The sequence below is a fragment of the Pezoporus occidentalis genome, unplaced genomic scaffold, assembly GCF_034315485.1.
Source record: "Pezoporus occidentalis ecotype Australia unplaced genomic scaffold, CSIRO_AGI_Poc_V1 ctg108, whole genome shotgun sequence".
Lineage (NCBI taxonomy): Eukaryota > Metazoa > Chordata > Aves > Psittaciformes > Psittacidae > Pezoporus > Pezoporus occidentalis.
In genome coordinates, this window is record NW_026912865.1 from 172,022 (window position 1) to 190,115 (window position 18,094).

The 18,094-nt window shown below is 40.4% G+C and overlaps 1 protein-coding gene and 2 long non-coding RNA genes across 3 annotated transcripts; 1 reads left to right on the plus strand and 2 right to left on the minus strand.

Annotated features, from left to right (window-relative positions):
• LOC134165783 (uncharacterized) lies at window positions 1–1,048 on the minus strand. The gene is made up of 2 exons (XR_009965649.1): window positions 996–1,048; window positions 1–813 (listed from the first exon to the last, which is right to left on the minus strand). It is a non-coding gene; the product is annotated as an uncharacterized LOC134165783 (long non-coding RNA).
• Window positions 1,049–6,895: 5,847 nt separating this feature from the next.
• DTD2 (D-aminoacyl-tRNA deacylase 2) lies at window positions 6,896–16,017 on the minus strand. Its single transcript, XM_062622988.1, has 3 exons — window positions 15,857–16,017; window positions 9,877–9,946; window positions 6,896–7,245 (listed from the first exon to the last, which is right to left on the minus strand). The coding sequence occupies exons 1-3, from the start codon at window positions 15,965–15,967 to the stop codon at window positions 6,920–6,922; spliced, it is 507 nt and encodes a 168-aa protein (XP_062478972.1). The 5' UTR covers window positions 15,968–16,017; the 3' UTR covers window positions 6,896–6,919.
• Window positions 16,018–16,134: 117 nt separating this feature from the next.
• On the plus strand, window positions 16,135–17,828 carry LOC134165833 (uncharacterized). Its single transcript, XR_009965653.1, has 2 exons — window positions 16,135–16,372; window positions 16,603–17,828. It is a non-coding gene; the product is annotated as an uncharacterized LOC134165833 (long non-coding RNA).
• The last annotated feature ends 266 nt before the right edge of the window (window positions 17,829–18,094 follow it).

Sequence of the window (18,094 nt, forward strand, 5' to 3'; positions counted from 1 at the left end):
CCCTGTTTTCATGCTTTCTTTGTCTCACAGATGGAAAAAGTGGAGCAGAAAATTGCTTCGCCCAAAGCCACACACTGGCAGTAACTGAACTAGCGGACAGCAACAGCATTGGTTTAAATGGGAAATGTGCAATGCATGCATACTATTCAGGCTATTCTAACTGCTGTTTTTTTCTCTTGTCCACATATATAATTTACTTTTCAGCTGTAGTTGCACAGCACTTCTGGTAGCTGAATCTTGTAGGAACTCCCAAATTTTTAGTTTATTTCAAGGAACTTCAAGAAAAGAAGAAGGAATATGAGATACCAAGCTCACTAAATTCTTAAGGGAGTCTCAAATTTTGGGTGCTGTTCTCCTAAGAAAGAGATTGAGGAGGCAGCTCTGACTTGTGTTCTCATCCAGCAGTTGTGACCCTGATTTATAAAGTAGCTGTGGATCTCGCAGAGTTCAGCCTCGCTGTGTTGTGCAATACACCAAACACAGTGATAGTCATTGTTTTGCTCAATGTACAGTCTTAAGTAATGACACACTGGAAAAAAAAAAAAAGGAATACCCATTTATTAGATGAGAATTGAGGTGCAAAGAAGTTAAGAAATTAAGCCAGTCACAGACAGGTTTGGTGATAGACCTCAGATAATGCCTGCTGGAGACCTCCATAGCATACCGCCACTTCAGAAGAGAAACGGTGTGTTTGAAGGAGACAATGTAGCCAAGTACAGACTGAGAGACTAAAAGCAGAAAATGATGGAAGCTTAAAGAATTCATACCTCCTTCTCCAAAGAAGCTGTTTTTACACCAGAGGTTCACTGGATCCTGGATCGTACTTTTAATCCTGTGAGAGACTGATCTGAAATCAGACTCCACTGTCCATTGTCTCAAAGATTGGTCTGAGAAGCTGAGATGGGACACCACCATCCACTGCCTGAGGGATGAGTGGGAAAGAGCTGAGGTAACACCCTTACATTGTCTCAAGAATTGGTGTGAGGAATTGAAACTGGACTCCACTGTCCATTGTCTCAGAGATGGGTGGGAGGAGTTAAGACTCTTCATCCATTGCCAGGGAGAAGGGTGGGAGGAGTTAAGACTCTTCCATCCATTGCCTGTGAGAAGGGAGTGAGGAGCTGAATTGGGAATCCACCATCCATTGCCTGAGGGTTGAATGAGAAAGAGACTCTTTCACCCATTACCTTTGATTGCTGTGAGGAACTGCTGTCTATTATCCCAAGAATTGCTGCAGACAGCTGTGTGTGTGCAGACACCTGCAGCTGGCTGCAAGATCAGAAAAACTGGCCCACCAGAACGGGAATATAAAAAAGGGGAGTAAAACATTGCCAAAATGGGTACCTTCAAAGGGGACTCCAGAAGGATGCCTCCACAAGGAAACCCACTGCCGATGGACTCTTGGGGGATACTCTGCTCCGATACTACGATACTATGAACCCTGAAGAACTCCCACCGCCAACGACGATGACGACGGATCCCTGGGACACCGCCGGATCCACGGTGGTGACTATCTCTCTCTCTCTCTGCACCCCAAATTCCTGCTTCATTTTCTATCTTTTTTTCAATCTGTCCTATCACTATACCCTTTATTACAATAACATCCCTTTTTTACAACTGTCTTTTTGTAATTTGTAATAAACAAACTGTCTGATTATGGTACTTCACCTCATTTGTGTCTTAATTTCACTCTTGGGATCACAAACTGAACCAGGGTCTGGCACTGGGATTTTTCTCCAGTCGGACCCTGACAAATCCAAACAGATGGCTCAGACTGATGGAACTGAGTGTTCTCAGGGAGTAGTGGTTGCTTTGAGTCACAATGAAGAAAGAAACTTTTGTGCAGCTTTTGTGGTAAATGAGATCAGACATCACAGATGCGTTAAAGGACCTGGTGAAAACCACCACAAAGGCTGGCTAATATATCCAGCAGCCCATCAAGCAGGTGCCATCTCAACATGGGGAAGCAACTGTCTTTAGGAGCTGCTATGTACAAAATCTTGTTATGGGTAAAAAGAAACCCATCTTATGTTGATGCAGAGGGTTGACCAATGTACAGGGGGGTTGTACAGGGCAGTTGTACAAGGGGGTTAGAGGAATTTGCTTGCTTAAACAAAAGTATTGTCTGTTGTAAATGCCTGCTAAGCAGAAGAGAGACATCTGGTCCTACTGATAAGGAAAGCAGATACCTGGTCCTATTGATAAGGAAAAGCAGACGCCTGAATCTACTTATAAAGGGGAGAGAAGCAGATGATTTATGGCTGGGACACTGACCAAACTCTAAGGCCACACGTGAAGACTAAAAAGGTGAAAAGTGCAAGAAGAAGAAGACTCATTTACTTCATCTTGAAGACCCCTACCCAGAGGAGGAAGACTCATTTACTTCATCTTGAGACCCCTGCCCATGACCAGAGGGGGCACTGCGCAGGCGCAGTGGACCTTCTGGCTCATTATAATATGAAACAGGGATAGGACATGAATATGTATAGGCATGTTGTGCAACCTTATGAATATATATAACTTTAGAGAATAAATGTAGAGGGAAACAACACTGAGGCACACATGACTTTGAGGAATTATCCCCGTGCGTCTCAGCACTGAATAAAAAGCATACCTACTTTACAACTTTAACGAGTTGTGGATTCAATCCGCACATCAATGTGTAAAGTCACAAAAAAATAAAAATAAAAAAAAAAAACTGATTATTGCAGAAAAATAAAGAAAAATAAAGCAATTGTATAGAAAGTCTCAGCAATACTACAGTTAAAGTTGTTACGCATGCACTATCTAGTACCTACCCCTTGTATCTTGCCTACCCTTTCACCTCCCTATGGCTTCCATCTGATGGGAGTGAACATAGTGGATCATCAGCATCCAGAGTCCTGTGCCTGCAAGAGTATGATGTTAATTTTCATGATTTCCTCTTCTTTTTTTCCTCTCTTGGAAACAGCTTTCACTTGGGGCTATTTTTAAATGTTTCCTAATGAAGTTAAGCACCTTCCTTTTTCACTAGTCTGCAACTATGTATTTTATTTATCTTAAATACTTTCTTCTCTTTTCACGCCTAAGGCTAGCTTTGTCCAGCTCCAGGTCTGTATTTCTTTAACTGACCATTGGAAAGTTGTTTATAGCCTTGAGACAAGGAGGCACAAAAGTACAAAATGTAATCAGTTCTAAGTAATGTTAAGTTCGATGGCTTTGTAATGGAAAATAACTGCGGTGCTTGGAGGTAGTTGACATAGTTTCAGGCCCTCAGGGCCTCAGTACAAAAGGTGTGAGAAAAGCAGAATAGAAGGACAGGACCTGGGGATGGGGAGTATCCCCGGACTAACAGATGTCCAGGATGAGAGCAGTTAAACTAACTGATAAGTAGAAGGCCAGAATGATTGCTATGTCTGTAATGTTAATTAAGCTTGTTGGGAAAAGTAAACGACCCTTAAAGACCACCACATTTTTGTATGCACGCCGGAAACCTTTTGGAAAATGATGTAATATGCTCAGTAACCATACAAGGATGACCTGTATAGCAATTCGGGGACACACGTTAGGAGGAGCTAACACGCCCGTGTCTCCCGGCGCCGCAATAAAGAATACCTGGTTGTCAACCTGAAACTCTGCTGGCAAGTTTGTTCCTGGAGTTTTCTCCGAATCAGCCTCAGGGTCTCCACCACCAGCCTGTGCCCCATCTCTTACTGTCCCATGCCTATACTCCACACTGCACCTGGTGTCTTCACTGCTCAAGGTTGCTGCTGTTGTAATAAGCCTTCATTTCTGTACACTGTAATGTTGTTAGTCATAAATATATCATCCTACACAGAATAACTACTTATTAATATCTGTATAAAACCTGTGGTTACACAATACAAAGCAAAAGTAAACTAATTTAGCTATAGACTCCTGTCATTAGAAAAAAATGATGTAGCAGCTAGATCAAGTAAAACCAAAGCCACAAGAAGATCAGAGAAAGTTCAGGCAAAGCACATGTGATAAGCCTCCATCCTCACCTTTTGTAAACACAGGACAAAGCCTGTGAACTGTTACTAGCAATGGCAATACAGCTGCATCATTGTTACCGGCATTACTGGACTACCTGCTATTACCTTCCAGTTATGGATTAATATTTGTAGGTTGCACACTGTACGTAGAAACAGAGATAAATATTTCCACAAAGGGCATGGGAAGGAAGCGGAAGTAATGCTGACTAGAAAACAAGCTATTGCACCTGAACTCATTAGTTTTATGAGCACAGTCCATAGTCCAAACACACTCAGCATAGACACACTGGGTGTGTATACTGCAAACAAGGTCACAAAATCCCCAATACAACAATTATGTGTGAGAGTGGAATTGGGGCCACACTAGAATAGCATAATGATGACTCCTGATTTTATAGCTTACTTCAACAAAGTGGGGAATAATAAGCATCTTCCAATAGATATTCTCTAAGTATATATAGCATAGGATACTTATCTGAGCTTCTGTCACAGAATAGCAGCTATTTAAAGTACTGTCGGGTCATCTGCTTAAAGCACATATTCATGGCAGAAAGCAATGAGCATTTGGCTTTGAAAAAATAATTTTAATCAATTTTTTCATCAGTATGGTCCATCACGTTATTCAGAAATAGCTTCTTTCAGTAAATGGGTTGTGAATCAATAGTAGATATAAATAAAGCGGTACAAAGGGCACATCATTTAACAAGCTGCCAATCGCTGGAGCAGAAGACGACAGAAATCAGTATTCCACGATGGATACACAAATAATTCAGAAACAGGAAGATATTCACAAAGATGTCACCTTTTTACAGAAACTCCAGAGTTCTGTCTTGTGTCAAGAACCACTGAATTATACATAAGTTTGTATGTATTTTAAATGAGAGATCAGTGCAAGATGGAGTTTGAGCTGAAGTCTGTTTTTCACTAACCATTTTCAAGCTCATCCCTCTTGCAGAGTTCTTGAAATACAGAGACTAAATTGCCAGGCTGCCAAAGATCTTTCTGGAGCCAGGGAAAAAAAACCAAAGAGAACCCAAAAACCTGCAGACTTTGTATTATACTTCAAAGGATCCATTCTTGAGATATACCGACTACCCACAATTCCCGTAAGGTGAAAACTGGTGTTACTCAGCACTTTTTAAGATTTAGCCTCCAACAGAAAGAGGAATAAAAAGAGTTTTGTTCAAGCACAGGGATCATACTGATTTGTATTAGTTATTCACATCAGGACAATCTTATTTAGATGTTGCCAGTAAGAGCTTAGAACATGACTCATATTGTGTCTCTCACAACTGTTAATTATTAATTAATATGTTATTTGGGACATAGCTAATATTTTCAGGCCATTTGTGTGAACAGTTGTTTTCAGCTGTGAGAGTGCTAGTTGCCAGGAATTCAGTATCCTTAGGTATTTCATAATTATTAAACATACATTATGTTAATCTGAAAAATCTTACTTCTGTCATCAAAACTATGAGCTCTGCATCTGTTAAAAAGTGTGATTCTCATGGCATAGTTTCAGCCTGCAGATTACACATCCAGTCATGGTTTAAAAAAACCGAAACAACAAAGATAAGGACAGAATATTTTTAACTACTGACCCGCAGTTAAGATTGCACAAGCTGTCATGCTCACTAACCATGAGGTTTTACATACTTTCCAAAGTATTTATTATTTAAATAGGAATTCTGCGTAATTACTGCAAAGCACAGAATTGTCTAATTTCGCTTTGAACCCTTCTGAGTTACTGACCTCACAAAACATTGTGCTGCAGTAAAAGCAAAACTTGACTCATAGGACGAATGCACTACAATTAGTTTTGAATTTGCCATGTTTTAATGTAGCTGTTCTATTGTTACTGCCTCACAAGATAGAATTTCCCATTATGTCTTCTTAACACCATCTGTTAGTGATGGTTATGACAGTACTGCATAGTGGGTCAGCCGGGAATGGCGCCCCAAATGTGCAAACACCGTATATAAAAGAAATACAAGTTACTCTCTGCCTGGCAGATTCAACAGACAAAAAGCTGGAAGGAAGCAATAGGGGCAGAGGGAACAACAAGGCGGGAGCATACATTGTGCCATTTTTATTTTTGTTTTCACGTATTTCAGTCCTTTCCCTGAGGCTCGTTATGAAATAACTGAGTAGACAAGATGACCAAGGTAACAAAGACACAGACCAAACTATAGCAAGCAGCCTATGAAAACACATCAGAGGAGATTTCGAAGTGCAGACTTCAAGAAAGCAATTCAGTGGTACTGCCTTAACTTCAGTTTCTAGAGGCACCTCACTTTTTCTTCTTTGTATAGCCCATGTTCAGTGCTTAAATGTCCCACTCCTAAACACTCTGGATGAGGGGAATAGACTCTCTTATTTAATACCTACTCTCTAATAGGCTAAAAATACAATGAATTTCTGCTTTCAATATAGTTGCTAGCTAGGAAGTGTTGCTATTTCATAGATAGGAAATAGAAAGGCAAAAATTGTCTGACTAAGGAAATCCGGGAACAGGTAAGTACATCTACAGCATTCTTTTATTTTTCTAATCTAGAAACTGCACATCCTCAAGTGTACTTTACAACAGCTAATATATGTAAAAGTAGTAAGAAACGTATGCATTACCCTATTTTCATTAATAAAGTCTTCCAAACTATCCAGCTTCACTGGATCAATATTACCAATTATTTTGACCACACTTCAGATGAATAATGGGCATAAAACAAATAACTCATTGTCACAAAGCAGTCTTAAGCATCTATTTAATGAGACTGGCAACACCAGTACCAGATGAGTGAAAGTCTTTCTTACACTGTATCTCCTAAATTATTTAAGTACATTAATGCTTAGAAGTTATAGGTATTTAAAAAAAAAAAGACAACATTTGCCAGCCAGTACTGTATCCAGAATATCATTTATTTCTTTCAAAATTCAATCAGATGAGTGTAAGGTCCATTTGTATTCAGTTTTAACACCTGCCTGTTTCCGTATGTGCCATGCTTGACACAAACACCTGCCTCTGCACATCTGGTGCTGGCAGACAGTTCTTTTTCACACAAAGTCACAAACTGAAAATAAAGTTCCAAACCTTTTTCTTTTTCAATGTTTGCATGGTACTGCATCTTCTTTCCCTTCAGTTTACCGCCTAGAGTAGCTTGTGGTATGATTAGCACATCGCCTGGTAAATCCAGAACAGAAACGTACTCGCCGCTTTCATTTTCACTTAATTTAACACTCAACAGCGTATGGACTGCAAAAAAATAAAGTAAGAGTTAGTGTAACTGAACCAAATTAAAGAGCACCTAATAAAACATCATAAACAAGATATAACAAATATTGTGGTGTGTGACAAATTATTAGAGTAACAGGAACTGCTTATTAATGAAATGAAACATAGTTAGTAAACACTATCAACCAGCTAAGACGTCTGAGTATTGTGAAGAATGTCAAGGATATTTATATTAATATAGTATGACTAAAGACTTGTATTTTGGTTGTCTGAAATCCCGAAGTTGATTCTAGTTGGACACCCCCAAAGGAACCCAGGATCCAATTAAGGACCCTAATTTAACTACCCTATACTCAAATAGGCAACATTTGCACAACAGTACACACTGCAGGAGATAACACCATCTTCAGTGCACTTTGGAGAAGTTTCTGCCCAAGGGTCTTTTCATTCTGCTTGCAGCAGCAGGACCCAGCACTGATCTGGGCTGAAGTCACAACTCTGCAGTTTGGTCTCAAGTGGAGTGAGTGTCCTTTAACACTCCACTGTGAGATGAATGGGTGCCAGCTTGTCTTTTGAGAGAGGAAATGGGCAGGAAGGTCAAAGATGCAATTTGGTCCATAAGCCAGAATATATAAACTTGCAAACAAAATTGATGCATTTACTAACATTATATTTTCCAATGTATATACGTTTGCATAAGAAATCAAATCATTCCCCCAAAACCGCCTCCAACTCCGTAAAAGCTAGGAGGATACTAGTCATGCCTCCAAACCTGTACAAGTTTAATGTTGTTGGAACCAAGAAGAGCTGAGTTGTGATTCAGGAAGCAAACCCAGTCATTTAAACAGTTTCAAAATATATTTAGGAAAAAATACCTTATAAGACAAGACACTTAAGGAGGATAGTTGTAGATGAATATCCTAATAGGAAACAACTTTTTCTGGCCTGTTTCAGCAGCCAGACAGCTGAAAAGCTCATTATTCTCAAGTAAAGTAACACTCTCATGAAACCCTCACAAGCACAAAAGCAATTTTCATATCACAGTTTTAAATACACCCAAAGATTTCAACTTAGTTTAGCATCACAGAAAGATTCTCCCAAGACCCCCAACAGCTGCTCTCAGCATTTTTAATAGCACCTGTGCTACTGCACAGGCTGTGTGCACTGCCAGGTCTTTCTGCTGGTCCCAGTCAGTAGCCCAGAATAGAACATTGTTACTTGACCTTTTGAAAAACCACTAATATCAGACAGTGTCCTGGGTTCAGCAGTAGCAGTCATTTTTCTCCTTCGTGGTAGCTGGTGCAGTGCTGTGTTTTGACTTCCAGCCTGGGAACAGTGCTGGTGATACCGATGTTTTTGGTTGTTGCTAAGTGATGTTTACCCTGACCAAGGACTTTGTGAGGCTCATGCTCTGCCAGGGAGGAGGGGAAGCCGTGAGGAAGCAGAGATGGGACGCCTGACCCGGGCCAGCCAGGGAGGTATTCCATACCACAGCAAGTCATGCCCGGGGTGGGGGGTAACTGGGAGTTACCCGGAAGGACACGGGCTTCCGGGTGGAACTCGTTTTCTTGGCCGGTGGTATTGTATTCTCTTCCCTTGTTATTTTCCCTTATCATTGTTGTCGCTGGTGGTAGCGGTGGTGATTTGTGTTGTACATTGGTTGCTGGACTGTTCTTGTCTCAACCCGTAGGAGTTGCCCTCTTTCAATCCTCCTCCCCGTTCCTCTGGGAGTGGGGAAGGGGAGAGCCCCGGGGGGGGGGGGGGGGCCCTCGATTGTTGTCAGCCCGGCACCACTCACTGGGAGTGAGTGAACAAGTTGCCTGACTGGGTTTAAACCACGACAGACAGTCACAGAAAAGGGGCACTTTTATCTGGAATTAAAAGTGGCATCATGGAATTTCCCAGGTGGTGCAGTGCTACTGATGGAGGAAAGGAAGGTGAGGAATTAAATAAACGTAAAGAAGAAAACAAAACCAACCAACCAACCAAAACTTCAAGATAAAACAACAGTGGGTGAAGACAGAAATCGCTACCATTTGATCTTAACTACAGCATCTTCTCTGCTTTGATGTCAATGTTAAAGTGCATGTGGAGAAGAGGGAAAGAACTGCAGATATTGCTGTTATCACTTCTGCATCAGAAAACTGCACTTAAAATGCTAACTGCTTATAGTATCACTGGAAGGAGACAGGAAGGACAGAGTTTAGTTATCCACCCAACTCCCTCTACTGGCTATAATTTTAAATATCCTGCACCTACAGTGAGATCAGTGTTAAAATACTTCTCAAATCAAGCCATGAATTATTTAAAAACAGTTTTCTCTAAACTGAGATCTGTCCTGGACTGAACCTGCTGCCTGATACATGTGATATGTCAAACAGCAGGTGACACACTTTGTTTGCTAGAATGTTATCATCATGGGAATTGACTTTCTAAATGACAGGTTGATCATGAGCAGATGGACAGAGTGAGAAGTACGGACAACTGTCAAAAGAAACAAGATCAAGCAAGCTGTTCTTTCAGCCAGGTGATTGATTTGAAATGATGCTATCTGATGGCTTTTTGACTTCTTGTCCAAATGGTTGCTGCCTTCTCTGCCTCTACTGCTCTTCTTTTTCAACAATACAAGAATTGATAAGGATTATATCATACCAATTTTTGGAACAAGATCTTCATCAGCACCTTTGAAGAAGCATATGTAGATAACAAGCCCACTCTGGATCTACAAAAGATTACAGAAAACTGTCAATGTTTCTCATTGTCCAGTACGCACACTTATCATTAAAACTAGTATCAAAAATAGCAAAACTGCATAAGAAAAGCTTCTGAGAGCAGTTTTAGTTATCTAGTATAACTTCAGACATTTACGCACCATACTGTGGAAGCTTATGAGATACACAGTGATTATCTGCACAATGCTTCTACATACAATTAAGCCAATTTATTAGCTCCATGTAAAGCCAAATGTAGTTGGAATATACAATGGACAGTATTAACATAGAAAATGTGACAAGATGAATTACAGTACTTAAATCCAGTAAAGGAAATAACTTAAGCTTTTTCCTATCAAATATAAAATAATTTTCAGTGCTAATTACAAGTTTATTTCCTATCACGAAACATGACAAACACCACAGGACTTGGCAGTGAACTGAACTGTAATTTGATGTCAAAAGTAATCTAGTACAGGATAATTCTGAAAAAAACATTGAGTATGTTAATTAAAGATTGAAACATGATGACCAACTTAAATCTGATGACCAACAACTGGAGTTGTTCAGAATATTATTTAACGGTGGGTAAAATCTTTTTGGTGAAATTGGACCTTTCCCCTGATTCGTATAAAGTATATGCTACTTCTTTAGCAGTCAGAGGGACTAATTGTAAGAAATACTGATTTGAGGGAAGAATTAGGTCTGTACTGAGGAAAAAGCACAAGGAAATTCTTGTGTAGCTTTCTTGGTTAGTTCACAAGGACTGTGTGCAACAGCCTCTGCTTTATTAAGACAAACTGACAGGCTCTGCAGCCAACAGCAATTATGTCTCATGCACAGGTATACCTGAATGGTTTAAGTTCTTCAGGACAAAAAAAGAAAGGCATACAATATCCACAGGCATATAGCATCTAAAGAAACCCTCAGCACTGCTTTGTCAAGAATGAGTGTCTTTATATTTTTGTTAGAAGAAAGATAAATGTCAGCTTATGAAATGCCACCTAAGAGATGCCAAGTAGGTTGGGGCAGGAATGAGTCACTAATATAGACATTATCAAAGCAAAAGTATAAGAAATGTGGGTAGTTTCTAAAAAATACCTTTATTATTTTTCTTTTCTTTATTTTTCCTTTTCCCTTTTCTTTAAAAGATAAAGGTTTTAGGTGAAAAAAGCTCAGCTATACACATGAGATTTTATCCCTTTGTTATTGCAGAGATTAAACAAAATGCTCAAGGCAATGACTGAGAAGAGCTATGTCTCCTCAACTATTTTTCTGGTAACTAACTTCTGGAAAAAAAGAGGCTGCTCTTTGTAGCCAAAACGTCACATGCTGAGAACTTTCAAAAGCTTTAAATGGCTCCTTTCAAAACTCATTTTGACCTCTGCACAATATTATACATGTTCCCAAATGACTGCCATATTTCATAAACATTGTAAGAAATTTGATGGCCTGAACCTCAAATGACATTTCAAACCATCTGTTTGAATAAAGGAGGCAGTCTGCCAAATGTGAAATATCCTACATGCTTAGCTAAATATTCATTCAACAAACAGACCAGCATCAAGGTATTCATAGAGAATAACGTGGTACATATACATACTAATAAAAATATTTGTGATAAAATAGGCCAAGCACATTTACATTGTATATACCTGACACTGAATTAGAATTGACTCCATTTAACAGCACACATCACAGAGAATCATTCAACTTGAGAACTGTGACTGGTTTTTGCGTCTCACATACAGAAGTAACAATACTCTGCAAGCAGTTCATTAAAAAACACAAAAAGGTAAAGAAAGTGACACCTGCAAGTCCTAAGACCAGACAGCTAAAGAGTAAGTAAAAACAGTCATAATTTTTCCAGCCTCCATCATAATTTGATGCCTATTCTTTATATACTTTCTATCACAAGATGAGACATAACATCAAGGGGAATTAAAGGGACAGGAGGTCTGATGGAAAAAAAAATAATTCAGAGACAAGTTAAAGATGCTAGAGGATGTTTCTATTTGTATTGCATGCTTTTGATTTTCTACAACACTTTTCAACCATGTTATAGTTGAAAACTATTCAGCTATTTGAATGTTGAAACTTATAGCTTCAACTACAGCTGAAAACTGAACACATGTGCGAACATGTTTCTACCTCTTATTATGTCTTTTTTGTTTAGTTTTTTTAATTGAATAGGAGGTGTAAAATTTAATACAATTTCAAGACCTAACCTAGTAATAATAATTCATGTCGGTCCTCTGATCTTGTATCAGTGTTTCAGGTGCCCTAAGACTAGTGCTTGTTGGCAGTGTAAGGAATGGGAATGTAAAAACCTTTTGAACCAAAGCAAAAACATTGCCTTTGCTGGAGGTCCTCTGTAACCTGTCAAAAGTTTAGCTGACTGCTCTTCACTGCTATATTTAACTAAGGAAAAATTAAGCAAAATAACACAAATAAGGAAGTCATAAATTCAACATGCTGATGTGCAAAGAGCCACTGCAAGGAACTTACGTAGTGATGGGCAGGTGCTTGGCCAGGAAAACTGTGCTTTGTGTGGATTTACTGTTATCAGTAAAATGCCTACATAAATAAACCAGCAAAGCAAATTACTTCGCAACACTAGCATTTATTATACAACTGTCCTAAGTAATCATCAGACCAGGCAACCCGCATCATGAAGGGATGAAGTACCCAGCTCCTGAAGCCATACAGCCAGCCTTAGCAATACTGCCACCAAACACTGCTTTTTAGCTTTTACAGGAAAAACAACCAACTAACTCCTTCCTCACCCTCATTACTAAATATATCCATCTGAATTTTGCAGGATTTCATTAGCAACCCCCGAATATATTCTGCAAAACTACTCTTTTTTCCCCTCACCCCAGGAAAACATAATGCAACTGATAGTGGAAACTGAGTCACTATGTAATCCTTCGGAAGCCAGTTTGTGAAACTAAATTATATAAAGTATTCTTTGACATTTCCATTTCATGTTCGCTGCCCTGTGAGAAGATTTCTTCTTATTTCATACATCCAGCTGCAGCAAAGACAGATTACATCATCTACCGCAGGTCACAAAACAAGCCTGTGCCTGGTACCTTGCACTTCTTTTTGCTGTCTTAACCAGAAAACAAATCAAGGGAAAGAAGATAAGGGAAAAACAGTTTCCACTGCATAAAGCATAGGCACTTACACTTTTTAGCTGAATATTCATTTTACATTTCTTTTCTCCCACAGTTGTGAAATACACCAAATCTCACCTTTTTTCTCTCCTGCCTTTAAAAGGAGAATTCCCTTTTTTATCCCCCTAAGTATTCTGCTGTGTACATAAACTTTTTATGGATGCTATCTAACCAACATTTCTCCATAAACAAGACACCCCATCCCCAGTAATCCTCAACAGGGCAGAAAAACTCAATCATGAAAACACAATGAAGGCAGTGATTCATGTATAGACATAAAGTACTCTCAAACCCTTTCCCAGATAAAGGACATTGACTTTGAAGTTCTTAAAGTATCTACAGGGGTCTCTTACAACCCAGAAGCTATTCAAAGCCATACATAATGTGTTATTTATAGGATACTAGAAATTTCTCAAGGTGAGGACCTACTTTTAAGTTGTTACAGATCATCAGGAAACAGTGGTTTATGTAAATAATAGTTTATTAGGTCTGGTTTGTTTGTTTTTTTTTTTCACTGACATGCATATATAGGGAGCAACATTACAGAAAACCAGCAGCAATGATTCCTCCCAGTGACCTCTAAAGTAGTCATACTAAAGAAAATCGGAACTTTGCATAGGGTGGGTTTTTTTCCTGCATAGTGAGTTCTTGTTAAAACAGATTTCTCTTAAAGGGCCCCAGGTGCCCGGGAAAGATTACCAAGTACCCCATGACAAATATTAGTATGGTTCACGTCTGCAAAGTATATGCTGCTGAGACCACCCAAGTCTCTTGCAGATTCCTTTAGTGCCATCTATTACTTTCTCTGTGATTTTGGTTAAGCCATTTAAAACTTCACAGAACAGATATATACAGAATAACCTCCTTGCAAAAGAATTCCTCATTCTATCTCTAAACCATAACATATGCCTCTTCTGAGACAGTTTAAAAGACAGCCAGCAAAATGACATTTTTGCTTTTATTTACTAGATCTACAATTATTTCTGAGATTAGCAAACTAGAAACAGGGTATTTTTCCTCTAGTTAATTTATGCTGTGCTGAGCAACTTTTGCTGTAATTAACCTTACACCGAGAAGCTAATGGTGCAATACACACAGATGTACTTCAGCCAAACATAGTATCTGTGAGATGACACATATCTCCTCTGAGTAAAACGTTCTGGCTTCCCAAGCCATGATGCAGAAACTAGGTCTCCTGGATCCAGCTGCCTCTTCTGAACAAGGGCAGAAATGTTTTAAGAACAATGTGAAAGTCAAACAGTGGAAACACCTAGACCAACTTTTTTTTTTTAAAACTCTCTTCAGATTTGTTGAATGAACTCATAAGCTCTTCAAACTCACTAGAATTTTTACTTTTTAAGTCTACTACTAATTGTAGTAGACTTTAAAAAGGACAAAAAACACCACCAAAAAAAAGCCAAGGGGTAAACACTTGGCATCTTCATAGATGAGTTATTCTAGTTCAGGTAACCCATAAACAGTGACAACTACAGCACGACAGTGCATCCCAAAGGGCAGCCTTCATGCTTTGGTAAACAGCCCTGGTCTGTATGCCCAGGGAGTCTGCAGACCTACCTACATCTCCCAACAGAAGACTATGGGAAGAGGGAAATTATGATGTTCCCCTCTAGCTGTGTGGAGATCTATGTCCTAAATTTAACTTTTGGTTAATGGTCTAGAAAACAAAATAAATTACAACTACTGCTGCCACAGCCCTGCTGCTGTACCTGGCCTTTCTTCTCCACATGTACACTAACTCACAAAGTACACGGCTGAGCCCATCAGCCAAGTTTGCAGTGCATCTGTGAAAATGTGTTTCTGAAAGGGCAGATAATGGCAACGGAGAACCAAGGTTAGAGGGGAAGGAGCTGTTTTGTGGTGGGGCAGCTGTGCTCTTCTGGAGGACCCAAACTGGAGCATAGGGTAAGAATGAGGAGTAGCAATGAGAAACCTCTGAGCACTGACCCCAGCCTCATGTGCTGCTTGCTGATTCACTGAAGGGACCGACTGTAAACTCTGACAATAACAAGGGGTTAAGGAGAGGGGTCTGTGGTGGAAACTAGGAAGGAAATAGAAGAGGTGTCTGAAGTGAAGCTTAGCCTGGAAGAGGGATTTTTCTTCAAATGCCTGAATATTTGTGAGTTGTTGGTGTGTTTGTTTTTTTCAATATTCAAATCACTAATTAAATTTATTAAACTGGCAGTGAATTAACTTAATTCCCCAAGTCAAGACTGTTTTGCCAGTGCCAGTAACGGGTAAGTGATTTCCCTGACTTTACTCTCTGACCCACTTGTCTTCCTCCTTTCGCTCGTCTCCCACCGTCCCGGTCAGGGTAGGGCAGTGGCCGGGCAGGCGTTCAGCTGCTGCCAGTAACCAGCCGGCCGCTGGGGCTGCTCTCAGCCAACCGGCTCGCTGAAGAACGAAGAGACAGGTTTTGAAGGCAGGCACGGACAGCAGCCCAGCCCCTACCGGGACCTCCTGAAACTCCACAGGCTTATCCACCGCTGTCACCGACGCGGTCGCGCTAAGGGGAGGCTTGAGCCTCGCTCCCGCTGTCGCCACCGAGTACCGTCCCCACGGCCTGCGCACTGCGGCCTCCGCCAGAGGCCCCTGCCTCCATCCATGCGCTCGTCGTGCAGCCGACGGAGCGCCTTGCTGCTGCTCGCCTTGGCCCAGCGCAGCCCCGAGCCGCCTCCGTTTTCCCCGCTCCTCCGAGGGGTGAAGGGCCGGCGCAGACGTTACCTCCACCCATTCGGCCTCGGCGCCGTGTTCGGGCGGCTTCACCTGCAGCCGGGCGGACGTGCACTGCTGGAGCAAGGCCCGAGCCAGCGCCGGCTCCGGCACAACCGCCATAACGATCCCGACTCGGCCTGAGGAGGGCGGGGGTATGCGTGCGCGGTGCGCGGTCCCGTCGCTGCCGCCGGTGTTCGCGTAACGCCTTTCCGGCACCGCAGGCCGCGCCGCACTGAGCGGTGCTGTGGGGCTGGGAGTCGCATCCTCGGGAGCCCGGTGTCGCAGGTGAATGGAAAGAACGGGCGGGAGGCACTGACGGGCTCTGCAGGAGGCAGCGACTTCACGCTGCAGACATTTAAAAGCAGTTTGTGTGACACGTAAGCGGTGAAAAAAGTCCTTGCTGAAAATGTTAGAGAAAACCAGCAAATATCTTTTGCAGGAGGTAAAACAGGGCTTGTGGTCTGTCGGTGGCTTCTAAGGAGGGGCAGGCAGCAAGGGTACAAGCTTTGGAATAGAATAAGCAAAGTATCTCTACAGCTCAATTAACCCGTGGCCTATAGCTACCGGGAAGCGGGTGTGGGGAGGGTAGTCTCTATGAGAAATGGAAAATCTGCTTGTTTTGTGGTGGGGAAACGTTACATGCTTGGGGTAAGCGTTGTATGTTGTGTAGTTTCTCCGTGAAAAAAATAAAACTATTAATCTGAATGTTGTCACTTCTTTATAAACAACTAATGCTTGTGTTTCAGGTGACCGAGATGAACCCATCAAGTTGGAGAGTTTCTCTTCAGTAATGCTGCTTTGGAGTAGAGGGAACAGAAAATAATGTACTGAAAAGGGAGCTGGAGAGGGAGCGATCAAAATAATGACAAAAAGAGTAGTTCTGAAGTGAGATCCCAATGCTAACGGGAAAAGTTAAAGTATTGCAAATACTTTGTTATCTCTCAGGTTTTTGGCTACATACCCAGATAGTCATTGGACAGTTCCGAAATTAGAAGAGTGCCTTCCTCCCATCCATGAAATCTGACAGATGCAATTTTTTAGTAACATGGGCTTCAGAAATCAGGATACAGGGATGCAGAATTCAGTGCCTCTCTCTGAATTAATTTTAAGACTGAAGACTTTATTTTCAAAACTGTGTTCAATTTTTTTTTTTAAATAGTTAAGACTTACTGTGGGTGAGAAGCCAAATTTTGTTACCTGGCCTCCATCACAGAGTAAGATTACTGAAGATGATTACTGCACAGGAAGGGAAAATATGCAGTCGTGAATAGCTAGTGTTATACCTAGGGATGTATTTGGCTTCTCTGTGTTATTTAAAAATAACATTCTCTCTTGCATGAGTGTTCAGTGACGTTGCTCTTCCCAATGCAAACCTTTATGGAAGAAGAGGAAATCGTATTATGTGGTTAGCACATAAACTAGCTAAATTTTGTTAGCTGTAGGGTATTGTTAAGTATGAGCTGGTTTAATTTAAACTCAGCTAATTTTATTTAAAATACCTTCTGTTCACTTACTCTAAAGCTGTATCCCCAGACTCATTAGGAAGAGTTTAATGCTGTAGCAATCCATTTTAAACGAGTTTTTTCTCCATATGTATTTGTAATATAAATTGATTGTTAAAGTAAATGGATTCTACTACAATCTGAGTAAATTATGTAACCAGATTATAGAGGGATAGTAATACCCAAGGATGTTGATCATTCTTTGTTGCAGTACCTTATTTAACCAGGATTTGATGAAGAACATTTATTTATGTGCAAGTTTCAACACAGATGTGTGTGAAACGGCGTATAGAAAAATTAGTATGACATCATTGTTTATTTTTGGATTCTTGGTGGGATTATATTTTCTTTGGGAAGACAAATGAATTTTCTTGTACTGCATCTTGAATTTCTTGAAACTTTTTAGTCCATAGTTAGGTTAAGAGCCTCTCTTTGTATGCCAAAGAATGACAAATTTGTTGGTTACGTCGTAGACAAAAGTTTGGATTTCACTGTTTTTTCACAAACCTCCTGACATCTAAAGAATGTATCAGTGCATAAATTATATTGATATTTTTATCAGTTATTTATACAAATAGTTTTTTTCTACATTTCAGATTTGATAGCTGTCTCAGAATATTTCTTTTATCCTCTCTGCTTGTTGTCATTGGGCAGAAAGTAGGTATTTTGAGAATGGTATTCAGAAGACATTTCTGGTTACTTTCACATCAGTTCTCTTTCGGAAGGGCAGATGGCAGTATGAACC